At 42.5% G+C, this 21,904-nt stretch overlaps 1 protein-coding gene across 4 annotated transcripts in view; it reads left to right on the top strand.

Moving 5' to 3' along the window:
• The first annotated feature begins 527 nt into the window (after positions 1-527).
• Positions 528-21,904, top strand: part of LOC118385507 (serine/threonine-protein kinase ULK1-like) — a 50,667-nt gene continuing 29,290 nt past the window's right edge. For 3 of the 4 annotated variants that reach the window (XM_035772708.2, XM_035772709.2, XM_035772707.2), the window contains exons 1-5: positions 528-1,200; positions 5,561-5,653; positions 5,746-5,787; positions 15,047-15,079; positions 19,192-19,228. In XM_035772708.2, coding sequence (XP_035628601.1) covers positions 1,111-1,200; positions 5,561-5,653; positions 5,746-5,787; positions 15,047-15,079; positions 19,192-19,228 — 295 coding nt within the window. In that variant the 5' untranslated portion in view covers positions 528-1,110. Of the gene's footprint in view, positions 1,201-5,560; positions 5,654-5,745; positions 5,788-15,046; positions 15,080-19,191; positions 19,291-21,904 lie in introns of those variants that run through there. The other variant, XM_035772711.2, reaches the window with a different exon arrangement.

The following is a 21,904-nucleotide window of genomic DNA, read 5'->3' as shown; positions in this document are numbered from 1 at the left end:
GAGCAAGGCCCTTAACCCCAATTGCTCCTTGTAAGTGTCTGCTAAATGACCCCCAAAAAATGGTGTTGTGTCTGGTCTGCCACTTGCATGACCCTCATGCAACACTGATTTATAACACATGGTGCCAGTAGAGAGATGTAAACTTGGTTTTTAACTAAAGACAGTTAATTATTGACTCAGCCCATACCTGTTCTTATGTGAACATCATAAAAACACACATCATGTTATTTCACTTCACCAAAAATGTGTAGAGGCTATAAAAGATTCCATACAATTTGTGCATGGGCCATAATTAAACACTCTACATCAGTTATGCTATCGAAGATAGCAGGCAATTTCTATTGATGTCAGACAATTATTATAGGTTAGGTTACTGTTCTTTACTTTGCTGTCCAGGTAATATATCTTGTCTAGGTGGTTGCATGCAGAAAAGTGGCCAAACAGAAACAACAGCACACTTGATGTGACACCACCCGAGTTTTTGACGTAAAAGAAAATACAGCTGTAGCTCTGTGCGCGTGCGCAAAATTACGGGACTTAGAGAGCAACTGAAGGCGTGCACTAACCTTGTTGAGACCATAATCGATATACGAGGGTTCCTCTGGGGGTGAACTATTAGCCCATTGAAAATATTACGAGATGCCGCTTGCATAAATGTTCCAACTTGCGTTGGAACAAATGAAAACACATTATTGAACGGGTTGCAACGGAGCCAACGATATCCTCTGTATACCAACAAAAACACCCAGGCGTGCCTTCTGTTTTTTAAGGTGGATATGTTTTGCTAGCAGCTAGCTAGCTTACATTGGGGCATTGTGTCTTTGTAAACACTGCGTCAGTTGTGTAAGCTAGCTAGCTACCAAAACAAACAAAAAACATGGGACTCGCATATTGTTAAAAGGAGGCTGACTCCTTTCCATGCGTTACCTAAACATGAGAGAAGAAAGTCGTTCTTTCTTAAGAAGGCAGTTCATGACAATTGAAAGACTGGGTGAACTTTCCTGCTGCCCCGACTTCACGGAGGAGAAAGGGACTTCCGAGAGAGGAGATATGCGACCGTGCAACGCTTGTAATTTTACTTCAAAATAAAACCCCCGAGGTTCTGGAGCGATGGAGACCGTGGGGAAATTCGAGTTCAGCAGGAAGGACTTGATAGGACACGGTGCATTTGCGGTGGTGTTCAAAGGCAGGAATAGAGAGGTGAGGGAACGATGTGCCAGTGTCATTGTGTCAATCTAGATTGTGTAAATGTAGCAATTATCCAAATGAAATAGTTGCGTCTGCATTGTTATCATTTTTATGTTGTCGTACGACCTTAATTTGGACATGGCAGCTGAAAGATTCAATCATCGGGTTTGAGGATGAAAAATATGAACAGCCATTTGCACATGAAATATGAGTAATAATGTATTACAAGTGAATTATGAACCTAAATTACAATATTTGCCTTTCGCAGTTTTGGTGGGTGTGTTTGTGATGGGGATGGTCGAACATCTAGCCAATTATAATTATATGTTGAGGGGGCTTTTGTCTATTTCAAAAGTCTACATTTGACCATTGATCACAATGGCATGTTGAGACATGTTTGTCCAACAACAACAGGAGGGAGAATTCTGGTCCCATGGGGAAAATGGAAAGCCAGGCAGGCCTACCTTATTCATTCCACTGTATGTTGTTACTAGTGATGGGGGGAGATACAGTTACATATTGGGATATAATTTATGTAATGATATTGTATCGTTTTGACTATATCGCCAGATTATTTTAGCGCTAGTTGGCTGCACCTGTACCAGTATTTTGTTTAAGTCGTAGATTGTTCTCCATATCCTTTTTAATAGTGAGGCAATTTGTTTTAAGTCATTTTCTTATTTCCATGACTTATAAAAACGTGTTTTCGCATGGCTCTCTCCTGTCCCTCTACAGCAGATACATGGTGCGCAATATGTTTGGAACATCAAATCCCAATAAAATCACAGTATCGAATCCCTGCCAATTCCCAGCCCAAATTGTTACCAATGTTCCCTCAAAAAAAATTAAGCACTGAGCAAATTTCAGGTCTGCTGAGCCAAACTTGAAAGTTGTGAAAATTCTGTGCAACTTCCAGTGTGCATTTACTGTGAACACTGAGGCTGTACCTACTTTAAGTTACAGTTTTTACAGTGGCCATGTAGACTACTGTGGCTATTTGATCAGAGCGGCCTACCATCAAAAACAATGGAGAAAATGCCTCCCATAACATTTTAACATGGACATAGCTGTTCTATCATTCAGCCTACAGTAGCAGCCAATGTGTGGTGTTCAATGTAGTCCTCCTACATTCCATGAGACTTTTTCATTCTCTCATTCACAACTTGACAAAACACTTGATAATGCCTCAAATTCCCCGGCGGCATCCCCTTTGTGTGGCCGTAATGCCCCCTATGAAAAACCCATGCCTTCTGCAGCCAGTGGCCGTTGTGACCTTGGGCTGAACATAATAATTCCCTGATGCGTGCTCCAAAGCTCCTCTCACTCAAATGGCTCTCCTTCACGTGATTGGGTCTTTCTCACGGGCTACAAGTAAAGACTGACCCATCAGGGACGAGGCGCATATTAAAGATATTGGAAGAACTGTCCACATTTACTTTTCGTCAGCCAACAAGATGAGTAGGCCTAACTAACAGCAAAAGCACTAGCCTATGTCAATCTACTATCCCCCATAGTACAAACGTTTAGCTATTATATTCTGTGCGAGAAAGATATTCCAAACCGTCTGGGATAGTTGTGGGATAGATCCCAAATGAATTCAACCACTAGCATCAACTTTTTGTGAGGCTGACACAGACCAGAACATTTAGCTTAAAATATTGATAAACTATTAGGCTATTTCTTCACATTATGCAGAAATGCTCACATGGCAGCAGGCTATAAGTGCAAATAATAATAATATATGCCATTTAGCAGACGCTTTTATCCAAAGCGACTTACAGTCATGTGTGCATACATTCTACGTATGGGTGGTCCCGGGGATCAAACCCACTACCCTGGCGTTACAAGCGCCATGCTCTACCAACTGAGCTACAGAAGGATTTATGTATGTAATGCTTTTATTCTAAAGGTGCATTTTTATGGTCAAAATTATCTTCCCCAAACGTAAAACTCACGTGCTGTGTATGTATGCCAGTTAGGCTCTACACCTGTTGTAAAGCTGATTTAAATGTGCTTAAGTTTAAGAAGTTATTTGGCCACTTTAGTTGTGATGAAAACCTTATCAAAACATATATTGGCTAGACTACATGAGGAGTGCGGCTATGATTAGAAAAGGAATGCTTTACTTGCATTACTACACACAATCTGGGCATTATTCACAAGCTATAGGCTAATTTCGTCACCCATTGGACTATTCTTGATGTCTTTACATATACTAAATAATATACAGTACCGGTCTAAAGTTTGGACAAACCTACTCATTCAAGGGTTTTTCTTTATTTTTTACTATTTTCTACATTGTAGAATAATAGGGAAGACATCAAAACTATGAAATAACATATGACAGCTTTGCACACTTGGCATTCTCTCAACCAGCTTCATGAGGTAGTCACCTGGAATGCATTTCAATTAACAGGTGTGACTGAATATTGGCTTTGCTTGAATTGCATTGTTTGGGCCATTAAAAAAAAAAAATTCAACATTTGAGGTTGGCGAAATGATCACACCTGTAATAGATATGTTGTTGTATTACTTGTGAAGCACAGCTAAGTGAGAATACATTTAAATAATGTACTTTTTATTTAAATTTTAATGGGCTGATGGTGCCTGCATCTGAGGGCCTGCCTCTCAACATCCCTCCGCTCTCCCTTTGCTCCACTGACACTGACCATAAAAGGACACTGTCTTCCAGCTGATGGTCAAACTCGAGTCGCACTACATTATTTCTGCCTCATGCACAAATTATCTTTGTTACTAACGGGGCACTTGATTTGCTCTCTGGACCCACCGGGAAGGCAGAGTTTGTATCCTCAGACACATGAAATGGTTAAAAATGGAAACAGTTCTCCTACCCTGCATGCAGTGCAGCTGAATCGATTGCACCTAAAGTCAACAGCCCGAGACCAAAAAATTAAAGTAGGAACACAAGGTTTTATTGTTAGTTTTTTTTATTTTTTTAACAGAAATGTTTGCAGATTGACTAGGAATGCCTTGGCTGATATTTCTGTGGGCTTTCCCAGGGAGCTGTGCAGGAGCGCAGTTTAGAAGGAACATTGAGTGTTACCATGGGTGCAGTCCAAACACTTAAGACACACCCTATCCCCTCAGCCCACAATTACGGGGACACTTCTGATGGCGTACCATGACGTCTAACGAGTATAATATATGCCATTTAGCAGACGCTTTTATCCAAAGCGACTTACAGTCATGTGTGCATACATTCTACATATGGGTGGTCCCGGGAATCGAACCCACTACCCTGGCGTTACAAGCGCCATGCTCTACCAACTGAGCTACAGAAGGACCACTATACACTTGGCTGGAAATTCTTCACTCGTTCATCCCGCGATGATTGTGTTTTCAGCCACCAGTAGCTTGTCTACTCGTCTACTTGTCTACTCATATTGAATATATAATTATTAATATATGCCTACTGTATTATAGCTAGCAAATGAATTAGCTAACTAACGTTAGCCTGCCTAGCTGGATCTTCTGAAGAAAAAATATTTTCTTTCTGCAATTTCCAAAAGATAACCAAACAAAGTAGCAACATTTCTAACTTACTTGCATTCGTTTTTACTTAAACTTGTATGTTTACTTCTCCATCGATTTTGTTTTGAACTTTTCGCTGACTTTTCTTAGCGGATGTGCAATCGTCGCAAATTGAATTATATGGGGAGTTTCAGGCCCCGGGGTGTACATAATTGTACACTCGCAAAGCCGACTAAAAACGAGGGCTGAGGGCCTTACATTGCAAACTTACCTTGCATGGCTAATCATTTGGACCACCCTCCCAAGATGGCGAGGGGGATTCCCCCAAGGGCATAAGGCGAGGGTAAGTGGACGAGGGTGTGTCTTTAAGTGTTTGGACCGCAGCCCATGTCTTAAGGCGTCTGCATATATTATGACGCCAATTACATTTTGGGAAGTTTTGGTCTTCAGCACGGGTTTTTTCGGCTGTTCGTGCACACATTTTTTCACCGAGGTAAGCCGAAGTCTGTAACCGAAGTCTATGCCCCTTCGTTGGTGATTGGTCAACATTAGGAATTTCTTGAGTTATCTTAGATTGATTCAGACTATTTTGAGGAAGTGTATACTGGCTACGATGTCTCAAGAATGGCAAACAGTACTATTCCTGCTTTTTTTTTCTCATTTTTCAAACAAAGGTCTTTTAAGTCATACTCATTCGGTTTGCCTAGCCACCAGCCGAACCAAAGCACGCATAAGGCTTTATAGTAGGCTACCTTTCCACTTCCTTAGGTTCCATGCTTTTTACCGATATGCATTCATTAAACGGCATTACATGCACCCAGAAGACATTAGGAAAAATGTGTATTATAATCTTTCATTATTATTTTTTTTTTGTCTACAGAAACACGACTGGGAGGTGGCTGTGAAATGCATAAATAAGAAAAACTTGGCAAAATCTCAGACCCTTTTGGGAAAAGAGATCAAGATACTTAAGGTAAGACAACCAGTTTTATTATCGGTAGTGTATACAGTAAGACTTTCAATTTGAATAGCTGTAAACTTGCATTTCCCATTTATTTTCCCCAGGAACTAAAACATGAGAACATTGTTGCATTACATGACTTTCAGGTATGTATTAAGCCAAATCCTTAAAGGTGCAATGTGCTGAAATCGCTCCACCATATCATGGTTGCAAAAATTAGAATAGTTCGCCTAATTTCAGTTTGTGACAAGTGTAGAGAATTATTGTACCATCTAAACTGCTGTGAAAAGACATAGTCAATAACCAAAAATATTGTATTTTCAGCTGTTTGAAGCCGGTGTACAAAACCACAACTTGAGAACTGGAGGCATAGAAATAGCGCACATAGAACATATCTACCCCTTCTTAGACTTGATGAGAATGACGACTCTATAACTCAAATTTGAATGTCAATTTGGAAACAACAACATGTCATTTCTTTGGACAGCCCGACCAAATTCACACATGTGAGTTATAGATCTGTCATTCTCATTGAGACCAAGTCCGAAGTGGTAGATTTGTTCTATGTGCCTATTTATAGTCTTAAGTTTAATTCTGGCTTCTTTTACTTTAATTTTATTACACCAGCTTCAAACAGCTGAAAATACAATATTTGGGGTTTATTGAAAATATATTTCACAGCTGTTTATATGGTGCAATGATTCTCTACATTATACATTGCTTGTTTTGTCACATAAATTGAATATAGGCTATCTATTCATTTTTTTTTTTTGCAAGGCGGGAGGGGTGAAATACATATTTTGACCCACTTTTCTTTCATGTTATCTTTGTTGCATTACTTGCTGGTTGTTACATGAGTTTGTTGTTCTGTCCTGAGCTTTTCTGTACAAATTAATTTAATTAATTTATCAATCATTAAACGACAGGTGACACTAATTCTGAATTGGTTAAAACCACATTCCAGGCGGTGTCTTATCTCACATTTCTTTTAGACTAACATTTCATTTTCAACAGCGGATGTTTGTATAAACCTTGTTGTCTGTCTCTGTCGACATTTTGCAACATTGTTTTCAATATTCAAATTCGATCTCCTCCAGCTGTCCCGTAGTAATGAACTTGTCGGGATGAGGCAAGGCAGCGTTTCCCAGCCAGTCGAAATCATGACTCAGCTGGCATAGTTTTTATGGATACACAGGGCCTTCGGAAAGTATTCAGACCCCTTGACTTTTCCCACATTTTGATAGGTTACAGCCTTATTCAAAAATGTATTGAATTTGTTTTTTTTCTCATAAATCTACACACAATACTCCATAATGACAAGGCAAAAACAAGTTTTTAGAAATGTTTAATTGATAAAAATGTTAATAAAAAAATATATATCACATTTACATAAATATTCAGACCCTTTACTCAGTTCTTTGTTGAAGCACCTTTGGCAGCGATTACAGCATCGAGTCTTCTTGGGTATGACGCTACAAGCTTTGCACACCTGTATTTGGGGAGTTTCTCCCATTATTCTCTGCAGATCCTCTCAAGCTCGGTCAGGTTGGATGGGGAGCGTTGCTGCACAGCTATTTTCAGGTCTCCATAGAGGTTAGATCGGGTTCAAGTCCGGGCTCTGGCTGGGCCACTCAAGGACATTCAGAGACTTGTCCCAAAGCCACTCCTGCAATGTCTTGGCTGTGTGGTTAGGGTCATTGTCCTGTTGGAAGGTGATCCTCCAGTCTGAGGTCCTGAGCGCTCTGGAACAGGTTTTCATCAAGGATATCTCTGTACTGTGCTCCGTTCATCTTTACCTCGATCCTGACTAGTCTCCCACTGAAAAACATCCCCACAGCATGCTGCCTCCACCATGCTTCACCCAAGAGATCGTTTTGGCCATGTGATCAGCAGTGCCTGGTTTCCTCTAGACGTGACACATGCATTGCTTGATGTTTGGGGTTTTAGGCTGGGTTTCTGTACAGCACTTTGTGACATCAGCTGATATAAGAAGGGCTTTATAAATAAATGTGATTAAATTGATTGATTGACTTGGCATTAAGGCCAAAGTGTTCAATCTTGGTTTCATCAGACCAGATCATCTTGTTACTCATGGTCTGAGAGTCCTTTAGGTTCGTTTTGGCAAACTCCAAGCGGGCTGCCATGTGCCTTTTACTGAGGAGTGGCTTCCGTCTGGCCACTATACCATAAAGGCCTGATTGGAGTGCTATAGAGATGGTTGTCCTTCTGGAAGGTTCTCCCATCTCCACAGAGGAACTCTGGAGCTCTGTCAGAATGACCATTGGGTTCTAGATCTCATCTCTGACCAAGGCCCTTCTCATCCGATTGCTCAGTTTAACTGGGCGGCCAGTTCTAGTTCTAGGAGTCTTGGTGGTTCCAAACTTCTTCCATTTTAGAAAGATGGAGGCCACTGTTCTTACCTTCAATGCTGCAGAATTGTTTTAGTTTTTGCTCTGACATGCACTGTCAACTGTGGGACCTTATATGGACCGGTGTGTGTCTTTCCAAATCATTATGTGGGGCGGCAGGGTAGCCTAGTGGTTAGAGCGTTGGACTAGTAACCGACAAGTTGCAAGATCGAATCCCCGAGCTGACAAGGTAAAAATCTGTTGTTCTGCCCCTGAACAAGGCAGTTAACCCACTGTTCCTAGGCCATCATTGAAAATAAGAATTGGTTCTTAACTGACTTGCCTAGTGAAATAAAGGTAAAATAAAATGTCCAATCATTTGACTTTACCACCGGTGGAGTCCAATCATGTTTTAGAACCATCTCAAGGAAGATCAATGGAAACAGGATGCACCTGAGCTCAATTTCGAGTCACATAGCAAAGGGTCTGAATACTTATGGAAATAATATTTTTCTGTTTTTATTTTGTATAAATTAGCAACAATGTCCAAAAAACAATTTTTCGCTTTGTAATTATGGGATAATCAATACATCAAATGTATTTATAGATCCCTTTTACAGAATACAACAAGTGTAGACTTTACCGTGAAATGCTTACTTACAAACCCTTTACCAACAGTGCAGTTCAAGAAGAAGAACATCATGTAAATGTAAAATGTCCGTTTTATGAATTGTTCAGCAGTCTTATGGCTTGGGGGTAGAAGCTGTTGAGGAGTCTTTTGGTCCTAGACTTGGCGCTCCGGTACCGTTCAGCAGTCTTATGGCTTGGGGGTAGAAGCTGTTGAGGAGCCTCTTGTTCCTAGACTTGGCGCTCCGGTACCGTTCAGCAGTCTTATGGCTTGGGGGTAGAAGCTGTTGAGGAGTCTTTTGGTCATATACTTGGCGCTCCGGTACCGTTCAGCAATCTTATGGCTTGGGGGTAGAAGCTGTTGAGGAGCCTTTTGGTCATATACTTGGCGCTCCGGTACCGTTCAGCAGTCTTATGGCTTGGGGGTAGAAGCTATTGAGGAGCCTTTTGGTCATATACTTGGCGCTCCGGTACCGCTTGCCATGCGGTAGCAGAGAAAACCGTCTAACTTGGGTGACTGGAGTCTCTGACAATTTTATGGGCTTTCCTCTGACACCACCTATTATATAGGTCCTGGATGGCAGGAAGCTTGGCCCCAATGATGTATTGGGCCATTCGCACAACCCTCTGTAGTGCCTTACGGCCAGATGCCGAGCAGTTGCCATACCAGGTGATGATACAACCGGTCAGAATACTCTCGTTGGTGCAGCTGTAGAACCTTTTGAGGATATGGTGACCCATGCCAAATCTTTTCAGTCTCCTGAGGGGGAAAAGGTTTTGTTGTGCCCTCTTCATGACTGTCTTGGAATGTTTGGACCATGGTAGTTCGTTGGTGATGTGGACACCAAGGAACTTGAAACTCTAGGCCCGCTCCAATACAGCCCTGTCGTGGTTAATGTGTGTCTGTTCGACCCACCTTTTCCTGTGGTCCATGATCAGCTCCTTTGTATTGCTCACGTTGAGGGAGAGGTTATTGTCCCGGCACCACACTGCCAGTTTTCTGACCTCCTCCCTATAGGCTGTTTCATCATTGTCAGTGATCAGGCCTACCACTGTTGTGTCGTCAGCAAACTTAATGATGATATTGGAGTCGTGTTTGGCCACACAGTCGTGGGTGAACAGGGGAGTACAGAAGGGGATGAAGTACACATGCATGAGGGGCCCCAGTGTTAAGGATCAGTGTTGTTGCCTACTCTTACCACCTGGGGGTGGCCCATCAGGAAGTCCAGGATCCAGTTGCAGAGGGAGGTGTTTAGTCCCAGAGTCCTTAGCTTAGTGATGAGCTTTGTGGGCACTATGGGGTTGAACGCTGAGCTTTTGTCCAGGTGAGAAAGGGCAGTATGGAGTGCGATTTGAAATTGTGTCATCTGTGGATTTATTGGGGCGGTATGCGAGTTGGAGTGGGTCTAGTGTGTCCGGGAGGATGCTGTTGATATGAGCCATGACCAGCCTTTCAAAGCACTTCATGGCTACCAACGTGAGTGCCATGGGGCGGTAATCATTTTGGCAGGTTAGCTTTGCTTCCTTGGGCACGGGGACTATGGTCTGTTTGAAACATGTAGGTATTACAGACTCGATCAGGGAGAGGTTGAAAATGTCAGTGAAGATACTTGACAGTTGGTCAACGCATACCTTAAGTACATGTCCTGGTAATCCGTCTGGCCCAGCGGCTTTGTGAATGTTGACCTGTTTCAAGGTTTTGTTCACATCTGCTACCGAGAGGGTTATCACACAGTCATCCAGAACAGCTAGTGCTCTCGTGCATGCTTCAGTGTTGCTTGCCTCAAAGCGAGCATAAAAGGCATTTAGCTCATCTGGTATGCTCGTGTCACTGGGCAGCTCGCGTCTGGGTTTCCCTTTGTAGTCCGTAATAGTTTTCAAGCCCTGCCACATCCGACGTGCATCAGAGCCGGTGTAGTAGGATTCAATCTTAATCCTGTATTGACGCTTTGCTTGTTTGATGGTTCGTCTGAGGGCATAGAGGGATTTCTTATAAACATCCGGATTAGTCTCCCGCTCCTTGAAAGCGGCAGCTCAAGCCTTTAGCTCGATGCAGATGTGGCCTGTAATCCATGGCTTCTGGTTGGGATATGTACGTACAGTAACTGTAGGGACGACGTCACCAATGCACTTATTGATGAAGCCGATGACTGAGGTGGTGTACTCCTTAATGCCGTTGGATGAATCCCGGAACATATTCCAGTCTGTGCTAGCAACAGTCTTGTAGAGTAGCATCCGCATCATCTGGACACTTCCGTATAGAGCGAATCACTAGTACTTTCTGCTTTAGTTTTTCCTTGTAAGCAGGAATCGGGATAGAATTATTTTGCCAAATGGAGGATGGGGGAGAGCTTTGTATGCATATCTGTGTGTGGAGTAAAGGCTGTCTAGGATTTATTTTCCTTGGTTGCACATGTGACATGCTGGTAAAACGTTGGTAAAACTGATTTAAGTTTGCCTGTATTAAAGTCCCCGGCCCCTAGGAGCACCGCTTCTGGGTGAGCATTTTATTCTTTGCTTATGGCCTTATAGAGTTGGTTGAGAGCGGTCTTAGTGCCAGCTTCGTTTTGTGGTGGTAAATAGACTGCTACGAATAATACAGATGAGAACTCTCTTGGTAGATAGTGTGGTCTACAGCTTATTATAAGTTACACTACCTCAGGCGAGCAAGACCTCAGAACTTCTGATTAGACATCGCCCACCAGCTGTTATTGACAAAAAGACACACCCCCATACCAGAGGTAGTGTCTCTGTTCTGCCGATGCATGGAAAATCCTGCTAGCTCTATATTGTCCGTATCTTCGTTCATCCGCGTCTCGGTGAAACATAAGATGTTACAGTTTTTAATGTCCCATTGGTAAGATAATCTTAGTCGTAGGTCGTCCATTTTATTGTCCAATGATTGCACATTAGCAAGAAGAATGGAAGGCAGTGGGAGTTTACTCGCTCGCCTCTGGATTTTCAGAGGGATGCCCGATCTGCGAACCCTTTTCCGGCGTCTTTTCTTCACACAAAAGACGTTGATCTGGGTCTGTTCCAATGAAAGCAGGATATACCCTTGTCGTAGGACTCGTTAAAGGAAAACATTTCTTCCAGTCCGCGGTGAGTAATCACTTTTCTGATGTCCAGAAGTTATTTTCGGTCATAAGAGGCGGTAGCAGCAACATTATGTACACAATAAGTTAAAAAATAAGTAACACAAAACGCAATAAGAAAAATAAAATGGCATAAGTGGTTGGGAGAATGTAAAATGTCAGCCATGTCCTTCGGCACCATCCTTAACACTACACATAACACTACACAACGCATAACCCAGTCCGGTCGAGTCTCACTAGCCAGATTAAGTTAGCTGGCTGCTTATAACTTTAGCTTTGGGCAACAGGGTTAAGTAGCTGGCTAGCTATTTATTTTCATGAACTGAAGTTCCATTTCAGTAGGCGAACAACAAGTTGCAGCCTAGCTAATACTTACTGACAAGAATTCCTAAATCATTGCTAAGAATAATGAAAATGACTGCAGTTTCTACTGGTCATTGTTTTTAGGCTGGCTGTACTGGTGCTAGCTAGATACCAAGCTAAAGCTAGCTACCCCAGAAGTTGCGGTGGAACAAATGATGCTTTATTACCAACGCGGTATTGTAAACACATCGTTCGTGGCCGGTGTTTGCTTGTTTGCAGACTTTTTTGTACAGCTTTGACAGAGCTACTGTATCTTTTTTGACACGCAAAGACCCAAACAAATGTTCCATTGTATGTATGTCGTGAAGCTCATGGCAGTGACACTATTACTGTGTTACTCCGGTAGAACAACATCTGCAAAATAGCGCACTTGTCTACCGGTGCTCGACCAGTCGGCGAAAGCCAACAGCATCCACAACAGAGAACGATTGATCGTCAAGGGAAATTAATTCCATTATCTTGGCTTTAATTGGTTTCGCCTTTGAGTTGTGTTGCTGAAATGTTCTTACCCTTTCAAAATGACTGCTCGACTTGTTGACTGCTTGATCCACACAGCAGACGTGGAAGGCTGGAATGCTGTGTTGCACGTGTAGCGCAAAAGTTTACGTGGCGTCGTGACGTTACATAGGTAGATTTGACATCGGTTTTCCCACATCCGCGTTAAACTAGACATCGTGCCGATACCGATGCATTTTTAGCTACTATCGGCCGATTCTGATATATTGTGCATCCCTAATTAAGATCCACAATATTCCATGGGACGAAACTAGGCAGTGGTATATGAGTAGGTCCAGAAACATGTTGGACAAAACCCACCGAGTCGATGATGGCTCCGAAACCCTTTTGGAGTGGGTCTGTGGACTTTTCCACGTGAATATTAAAGTCACCAAAAATGTGAATATTATCTGCCATGACTACAAGGTCCGATAGGAATTCAGGGAACTCAGTGAGGAACGATGTATACGACCCAGGAGGCCTGTAAACAGTAGCTGTGAAAAGTGATTGAGTAATGTGTGTAGACTGATGAGGACATTGTTTTTGTTTAATCCATTTTAGAATAAGGCTATAATGTAACAACATTTGGAAAAATTGAAGGGGTCTGAATACTTTCCAAATGAACTGTATTTGAAAAAATGAATTGGTCGAAAGAACAGACGACTTTCAGTTTACCAATATTTTCCCAGCCGGACAGAGTTCCCACACTCAGGGTAACAATGTTGTGCAACGGGAAGCTAACCAGAGTCATGAGGCCTACTTTGTGGGTAAACAGAGTGAGACCTATTTGGAAGGGCCCAATTAGAGGGGTATTGTCCTACTCTACACTCCAGTTGGTGAGCTCTGTCAATCACTGAAGTGTTAATATGTCCTGTTATCTTGTGTACAGCATCTCAGCCCCTGTAGGATTTTAGAGCAGGGCAGTTTTATCACCTCCCTGGCTGGCATGTCGGCCTACACTCTTCTCGGCACGTAGCATTGGGGAGAAGCGCTGCATGATTTTACACAGCTGACACTGTTCGTGCTCTGTTATAGGCTGGTTGTCATAAACAGGAGATGTCACCAGGTCAGTAAAGCCAAAACCACCTCGGGTAGACAAGTATGTCTGGCCCTGCCTGCCTGGCAAAGCACAATGGAAACCAGACGGCTGGCTTGCTGGCTGCAATCACCAACATGGCCAAAAAGACAACTTCAGAAACGCTGACTCTGCAGTAGTTAACTCTAGGATGAGCCATTACTCAGCTCTGATTGGCTGTTGAAAGAGACCTAGAGAGGGAGAAAGTGCAGAGTCATCTGTTGCTAGTTGATAAGAGGGCGTTTAAGTGGGCTGCACTGTCTTGTTTTTGTAAGGCCTGTGCTATGGCTGACATGCTGTTGGTATAAAGTAGGGAGAGACACAATGGTTGTTTGGGCTCAGTAATGCCCATTTTGTTTTCAGTGGCAAAAAGCAGCCAAGCTTCTGAGGTTGGCATAATATGTCGTGTGACTCAGGCTTATGACTCTGTTTGTTTATGCTCTCTCGAAGAGCATTCGTTGTGGTTTCAGACAACAGACTTGTACCCTCTCTTTAACAGTGAACCTCCCTGGTCATCCAATATTTTGCCTTTGTCAGCCAAGTCGAGCTGCCCCCCCCCCCACCCACCCACCACAGAATCCAATTAGTTGAAATGCAGACTCAGCCTGATTTGCCAACTTGTAGCTATGGCAACGACTGGCCTATTAGTTCTGAAAGTGTAATTTTCCTGTTTGTCATGCACCCCCCTCCCCCATCTTGTTTGCTCTTGATATGGCTCTGTGGCCTAATCCTTGCTCTCAGTATGATGTGGGATGAGCTCAGTTCTATCGTTGTTCTATTGTTGTAGAGAACCCCGATTACTGATCCTCTTTACATTTAGCTGAGTGAGTGTGAAGACTCAGACAATCCCTTTTGCTTTAGCATAGTTCACACTTCAGCCGGCACAGCGGGGAGGTTTTGTGGCCTCTTGACCACTCCTGTTCAGCGCTAACCTCCGTGACTTCCGAGCAGACATGGCCCATACCTTAACCCTGTTGACTCAGCATGGATGACCCAGAGATTTAGGCGAGTAGCGACGTGTCATTAATTCTTTACCTCCGGGTTGAGCTCAAACCACTTAAGGTCAGTAGTCATTATAGTGATTTCAGATAAGATGGGAACATAAGTCCCAGTGAGGTAGACTCTTATTTGACGAACATCAACTTCTAACTGAACATATCTTTCTCCTGAAGTGTCCCTGTTCACAGTAGTCATCACTTTTAATTTACCGTTCCTACGTCAGGGAAACGGTAACCATCTAGTTATGTCACCGAGCACAAGCATGTATGTGCCTTCAACACCTCCTGCTCTATAACACACAGTCACAACATTCCTATTGTAAGTGTTGACATGCTAAAACCACCTGTATTGTTGTTTTTCTCTTGTCGTCTACCCTGACTTGTGTTTGTTTCTCTCTCTCTAGGAAACGGCCAGTTCTGTGTACCTGGTCATGGAGGTAAGCTACTGGTGTCATTTCTGTCTTTTGGCCCTTGTTTTGGTGTCAGGTTCAACACACTGCTCTAACTCAGTGGTTCTCATCCCGGTGGCCGCAAGGAGGTTTTGATAGAGGTCGCAAGTGTGAAGCTGAATGGGGAAAAATACGTATTTTTTTTCTATATATATTAATAGGCTACATATACCTATTTTATATTTATGTCTTTGCCTATTGTCTTTTTGGTTACTAACAGGCTTATGGTATTGCACCAAATTCCTGTCTCAAAGACGTAACGTGCTTCAGAACCAAAATGTTGTGTGTCTTGACTGTTGACCAATGACCAGTCATCAGCAAAGGCACTTATGCAGATTAGTGACCAGAAAGCACTTGTTTTATTTTCTCTGGTTTTGTCTGGCAAAAACAGAGTAGCCCTACACTTATATTCTCCATATAAAATACAGTTTAGCAATCTGCTACGGATGCATCTTTACCAGAACAATAGTCTACCTGGTGATTTCATTGATTATTTTCATATTTCAGATAGGACTTGTTTGGGAGGCTACTGGTTATATACAGTGTATTTGGAAAGTATTCTGACCTCTTGACTTTTTCCACATTTTGTTACGTTACAGCCTTATCCTAAAATGTATTAAATTGTATTTTTCCCTCATCAATCTACACACAATACCCCATAATGACAAAGCAAAAACAGGTTTTTAGACATTTTTGAAAATGTATTTAAAAAAACTTCAATATAGCTTTACTCAGTACTTTGTTGAAGCACATTTGGCAGCAATTACAGCCTCAAGTATTCTAGGGTATGAAGCTACAAGCTTGGCACCCCTGTATTTGGGGAGTTTCTCTCACTCTTCTCTGCAGATCCTCTCAAGCTCTGTCAGGTTGGATGGCGAGCGTCGCTGCACAGCTATTTTCAGGTCTTTCCAGAGATGTTTGATCGGGTTCAAGTCCAGACTCTGGCTGGACCACTCAAGGACATTCAGAAACTTTTCCCGAAGCCACTCCTGCGATGTCTTGGCTGTGTGGTTAGGGTCATTGTCCTGTTGGAAGATGAATCTTCGCCCCAGTCTGAGGTCCTGAGCGCTATGGAGCAGGTTTTCATAACGGATCTCTCTGTACTTTGCTCCGTTCATCTTTCACTCAATCCTGACTACCCAGTCCCTGCCGCTGAAGAACATCCCCACAGCATGATGCTGCCACCACCATGCTTCACCGTAGGGATGGTGCCGGGTTTCCTCCAGAAGTGATGCTTGGCATTCAGCCCAAAGAAATCAATCATGGTTTCATCAGACCAGAGAATCTTGTTTCTCATGGTCTGAGAGTCCTTTAAGTGCATATTTGTCAAACTACAAGTGGGCTATCATGGGACTTTTACTGAGCAGTGGCTTCTGTCTTTTTTACAAATATTTTTAGGCAAGTCAGTTAACAAATTCTTATTTACAATGACTGCCTACCCCGGCCAAACCTGGATGACGCTGAGCCTGTTGTGCACCACCCTAAGGGACTCCCAATCACGGCCGGATTTGTCACTACCATAAAGGCCTGATTGGTGGAGTGCTACAGAGATGGTTGTCCTTCTTGAAGGTTCCACAGAAGAACTCTAGAGCTCTGTCAGAGTGACCATCGGGTTCTTGGTCACCTCCCTGACCAAGTCCCTTCTCTCCCGATTGCTCAGTTTGGCTTGACGGCCAGCTCTAGGAAGAGTCTTGGTGGTTCCAAACTTCTTCCATTTAAGAATGATGGAGGCCACTGTGTTCTTGGGGACCTTCAATGCTGCAGATGTTTTTTGGTATCTTTGCCCAGATCTGTGTCTCAACACAATCCTGTCTCGTAGCTCTTCGGGCAATTCCTTAGTCCTCATGGCTTGGTTTTTGCTCTGCCTTGCGCTGTCAACTATGGGACCTACAGTTGAAGTCGGAAGTTTACATACACTTTAAAACTCGTTTTTAAACCACTCCGCAAATTTCTTGTTAACAAACTATAGTTTTGGCAAGTGAGTTAGGACATCTACTTTGTGTAAGACACAAGTAATTTTTCCAACAATTGTTTACATACTGATTATTTCCCTTATAATTCACTGTATCATAATTCCAGTGGGTCAGAAATGTACATACACTAATTTGACTGTGCCTTTAAACAGCTTGTAAAATTCCAGAAAGGGATGTCATGGCTTTAGAAGCTTCTGGTGGGCTAATTGACATCATTTGAGTCATTTGGAGGTGTACCTGTGGATGTATTTCAAGGCCTACCTTCAAACTCCGTGCCTTTTTGCTTGACATCATGGGAAAATCTAAATAAATCAGCCAAGACCTCAGAAAATAATTGTAGACATCCACAATTCTGGTTCCACAAGTCCACCTCAACCTCCACAAGTCTGGTTCATCCTTGGGAGCAATTTCCAAATGCCTGAAGGTACCACGTTCATCTGTACAAACAATAGTATGCAAGTATAAACACCATGGGACCACGCAGCCATCAAACCGTTAAGGAAGGAGACACGTTCTGTCTCCTAGAGATGAACGTACTTGTGAAGATGCTGGAGGAAACCGGTACAAAAGTATCTATATCCACAGTAAAACGAGTCCAATATCGACATAACCTGAAATGCTGCTCAGCAAGGAAGAAGCTACTGCTCCAAAGCCACCATAAAAAAGCCAGACTACGGTTTGCAACTGCACATGGGGACAAAGATCATACTTTTTGGAGAAATGTCCTCTGGTCTGATGAAACAAAAATAGAACTGTTTGGCCATAATGACCATCGTTATGTTTGGAGGAAAAAGGGGGATGCTTGCAAGCCGAAGAACACCATCCCAACCGTGAAGCACGGGGGTGGCAGCATCATGTTGTGGGTGTGCTTTGCTGCAGGAGGGGCTGGTGCACTTCACGAAATAGATTTTGTTTATTTTATTTTACCTCTATTTAACTATGCAAGTCAGTTAAGAACAAATTCTTATTTTCATTGACGGCCTAGGAACAGTGGGTTAACTGCCTGTTCAGGGGCAGAATGACAGATTTGTACCTTGTCAACTCGTGGGTTTGAACTTGGAACCTTCCGGTTACTAGTCCAACGCTCTAACCACTACGCTACCCTGCCGCCCCAGATTGCATCATGAGGCAGGAAATTCTGTGGATATATTGAAGCAACATCTCAGGAAGTTAAAGCCTGGTCGCAAATGGGTCTTCCAAATGGACAATGACCCCAAGCATACTTCCAATGTTGTGGCAAAATGGCTTAAGGACAACCAAGTCAAGGTATTGGAGTGGCCATCACAAAGCCCTGACCTCAATCCCATAGAAAGTTTGTGGGCAGAACTGAAAAAGCGTGAGCGAGCAAGGAGGCCGACAAACCTGCCTCAGTTACACCAGTTCTGTCAGGAGGAATGGGCCAAAATTCACCCAACTTATTTTGGGAAGCTTGTGGAAGGCTACCTGAAACGTTTGATCCAAGTTAAACAACTTAAAGGCAATGCTACCAAATACTAATTGAGTGTATGTAAACTTCTGACCCACTGGGAATGTGATGAAATAAATAAAAGCAGAAATAAATCATTTTCAATAAATCACTACTATTATTCTGACATTTCACATTCTTAAAATAAAGTGGTGATCCTAACTGATCTAAGACAGGGAATTTTTACTCGGATTAAATGTCAGGAATGGTGAAAAACTGTGTTTTAAATGTGTTTGGCTTAGGTGTATATAATCTTCTGACTTCAACTGTATATAGACCAGTGTGTGCCTTTCCAAATCATGTCCAATCAATTGAATTTACCACAGGTAGACTCCAAGTTGTAGAAACATCTCAAGGATGATCAATGGAAACAGTATGCACCTGAGCTCAATTTCGAGTTTCATAGCAACGGGTCTGAATATGAATGTAAATGAGGTATTTCAGTTTTTTATTTGAAATACATTTTCAAAAACGTCTATACACCTGTTTTCGCTTTGTCATTATGCGGTGTTGTGTGTAGATTGATGAGTATTTTTTATTTTAATACATTTTAGAATAAGGTACGTAACAAAATGTGGGACAAGTGAAGGGGTCTGAATACTTTCCGAATGCACTGTATGTCTCCTAATTTCATATTTTTTTTTATCTCCCTCTCTCTCTAGTACTGCAATGGTGGGGACCTGGCGGACTATCTGCACTGTGAGTGGACTGTGTCATTGGTTAAACGCCCAGGGAAGCTGTCGGGTCTTCCTTGAATTAAGGTGGCATTTGTGCATTTTGGACAAATAATGAACTGTCGTCTACTAAATCAACTTATCTGGGAGCTCAATGACTTCAAATAATATGCTCCATTATGATTACATTGTGTCACCAGTAGGAGTACTAACCCCAATGAGACATTTTAGGTTTGTGAGAATTTTCTGAAATGGAGGCCCCAAATGTTCTAAGGTCATTAATCATTTTGCTCACAATGTTATTTACTTTCATGTAAATTGAGTAACGCCAAGTGACACTTTGGATTTAGACACCAAATTATCAATGGAATCTTACAAAGAATGACATAATAAAAGGGTGTGATTAGCTAATAATTTTCTTTAATGTAGACCCATCCCCCAATAATAATGTAGACTCCTCCCCCAATAAGTTTGCCACAGGAGAGCATGCTCAAGGTCCAATAATAATGTAGACTCCTCCCCCAATAATAATGTAGACTCCTCCCCCAATAAGTTTGCCACAGGAGAGCATGCTCAAGGTCCAATAATAATGTAGACCCCACCCCCAATAATAATGTAGACCCCTCCCCCAATAAGTTTGCCACAGGAGAGCATGCTCAAGGTCCAATAATAATGTAGACCCATCCACCAATAATAATGTAGACTCCTCCCCCAATAAGTTTGCCACAGGAGAGCATGCTCAAGGTCCAATAATAATGTAGACTCATCCCTCAATAATAATGTAGACTCCTCCCCCAATAATAATGTAGACTCCTCCCCCAATAAGTTTGCCACAGGAGAGCATGCTCAAGGTCCAATAATAATGTAGACTCCTCCCCCAATAATAATGTAGACTCCTCCCCCAATAAGTTTGCCACAGGAGAGCATGCTCAAGGTCCTTGTAAATGTTTGTAATGAGTGATTTTTCAAGGCAGTAACACCAATGACACATTATACTAGTATACTTTTTTTCTTGATCTATACAATATATTAAATACCTTTTTTTTTTATTTTGTAGCATTCAAGATAAATAGATATCTCTCAAGCAGGACACACACACATAGGATTGTCTACCAATCGCCAGCTAAGGGTAATTAGCACCTCTGAACAGTGTCAGCAGTCAAACTCTTTTGTGTTCACACAACAAAGACCTTGAAGTCGTCAGCCACAAAGCTTTGTTAAAATACTCCAAACCATAAGGTGGCAGAGGCGTTGTTTGGCAATGCATGCATGTGTTGCTTAGTTTATGGTCTAGATTCCAATGTTGGCTAGCTAGCTAAACTAATGTTGCTATTATGTAGAAAGCCCCTGTTGTGACTAGCCAGATGGCCACGGCTCGATAAATACCTAGTAAGATGAAGAAGAAACTTTGAAATTCGCTCTCCATAATCCCATACTCCCAGTGCCAGCCCATTGCCAAATGTTTAAATAACTAGCTAATGTTAGCATATTCACTTGCTACCACAACATTATGTGCTAGCTAGCTAGCAAATTTGTTTACTTCCCTGTTACTGAGTATTTTTTTCCTTTGCCAAGATAATCCATCCACCTGACAGGTGTGGCATATCAAGAAGCTGATTAAACAGCATGCTCATTACACAGGTGCACCTTGTGCTGGGGACGATTAAAGGCCATTCTAAAATGTGCAGTTTTGTCACACAACACAATGCCACAGCTATCTCAGGTTGCCCAGTAATCTGAAATCAATAGATTAGGGCATAAATTAATTAATTTAAATTGACTGATTTCCTTATATGAACTGTAACTCAGTAAAATCATTGAAATTGTCGCATGTTGCGTTGAAATTGTCGCAATACTTAGGGCTCCCGAGTGGCGCAACGGTCTAAGGCACTGCATCTCAGTGCCTGGTTCGAATCCAGGCTATATCACATCCGGCCGGGATTGGGAGTACTATAGGGCGGCGCACAATTGGCCCAGCGTCATCCGGGTTTCGCCGGGGTAGCTTCAGCTTGGAGAAAGTATGTGTGTTTTGTGCATTGCGTCTGTGCACTTAGCAAGCTACCATCACATAGCCTACATTGCATATGAAGTGCGACTGGCTCATGACATAGAAAATGCCCTCTTTTTTTCCCCTTTTTGTTGTCACTCCTGTTGGCTCCCTCACCTGGGGGGGGGGTTGGTGTTCTCTGTTTGGCGCAAAATCTATTTTTTACCCCCACTGACAAGCATTGCAGAATCTGCAGGTTTGTCGCTACAACCGGGTCGGCACGCAGCATGGACCAATTAGTTTTAACAAGAGAAGGAACGGAGGCCGTTCTATGTTTTATGCTTAAATGCCCAAAATATATCATGACAACTCTACATATCACTACAGGGACCCTAAGTACCTTAAACAAAGCATTGTTACATAATGTTTTGCAGTATAAAGGACCTCCATTATGTTTTATCATTGATAAACAGTTCAGTATAAAAATATGCCACTGTAATTCAAGGACAACCCTCCCATTAGAATTGCTTGCTAGACATTCCTTAATTTGGGCCTCTGTGACACATAGTGGGGCAAACTCAATGGGGGAAGGTTTCAGAGCGCACCATGACTGGAGCTGGCTTGTGTGGTTAAAGCCTCGGTCAATTGAAAGTCACCTAGAGCATTGAGGCAAACTATCAGAATAAGGGTATGTTAGCAAAGTGAAAATGAAAG

Source organism: Oncorhynchus keta, chromosome 6 (assembly GCF_023373465.1).
Source record: "Oncorhynchus keta strain PuntledgeMale-10-30-2019 chromosome 6, Oket_V2, whole genome shotgun sequence".
Classification (NCBI taxonomy): domain Eukaryota; kingdom Metazoa; phylum Chordata; class Actinopteri; order Salmoniformes; family Salmonidae; genus Oncorhynchus; species Oncorhynchus keta.
The sequence above is the reverse complement of the archived record's forward strand: the minus strand, read 5'-3'. Positions and strand labels throughout refer to the sequence as shown.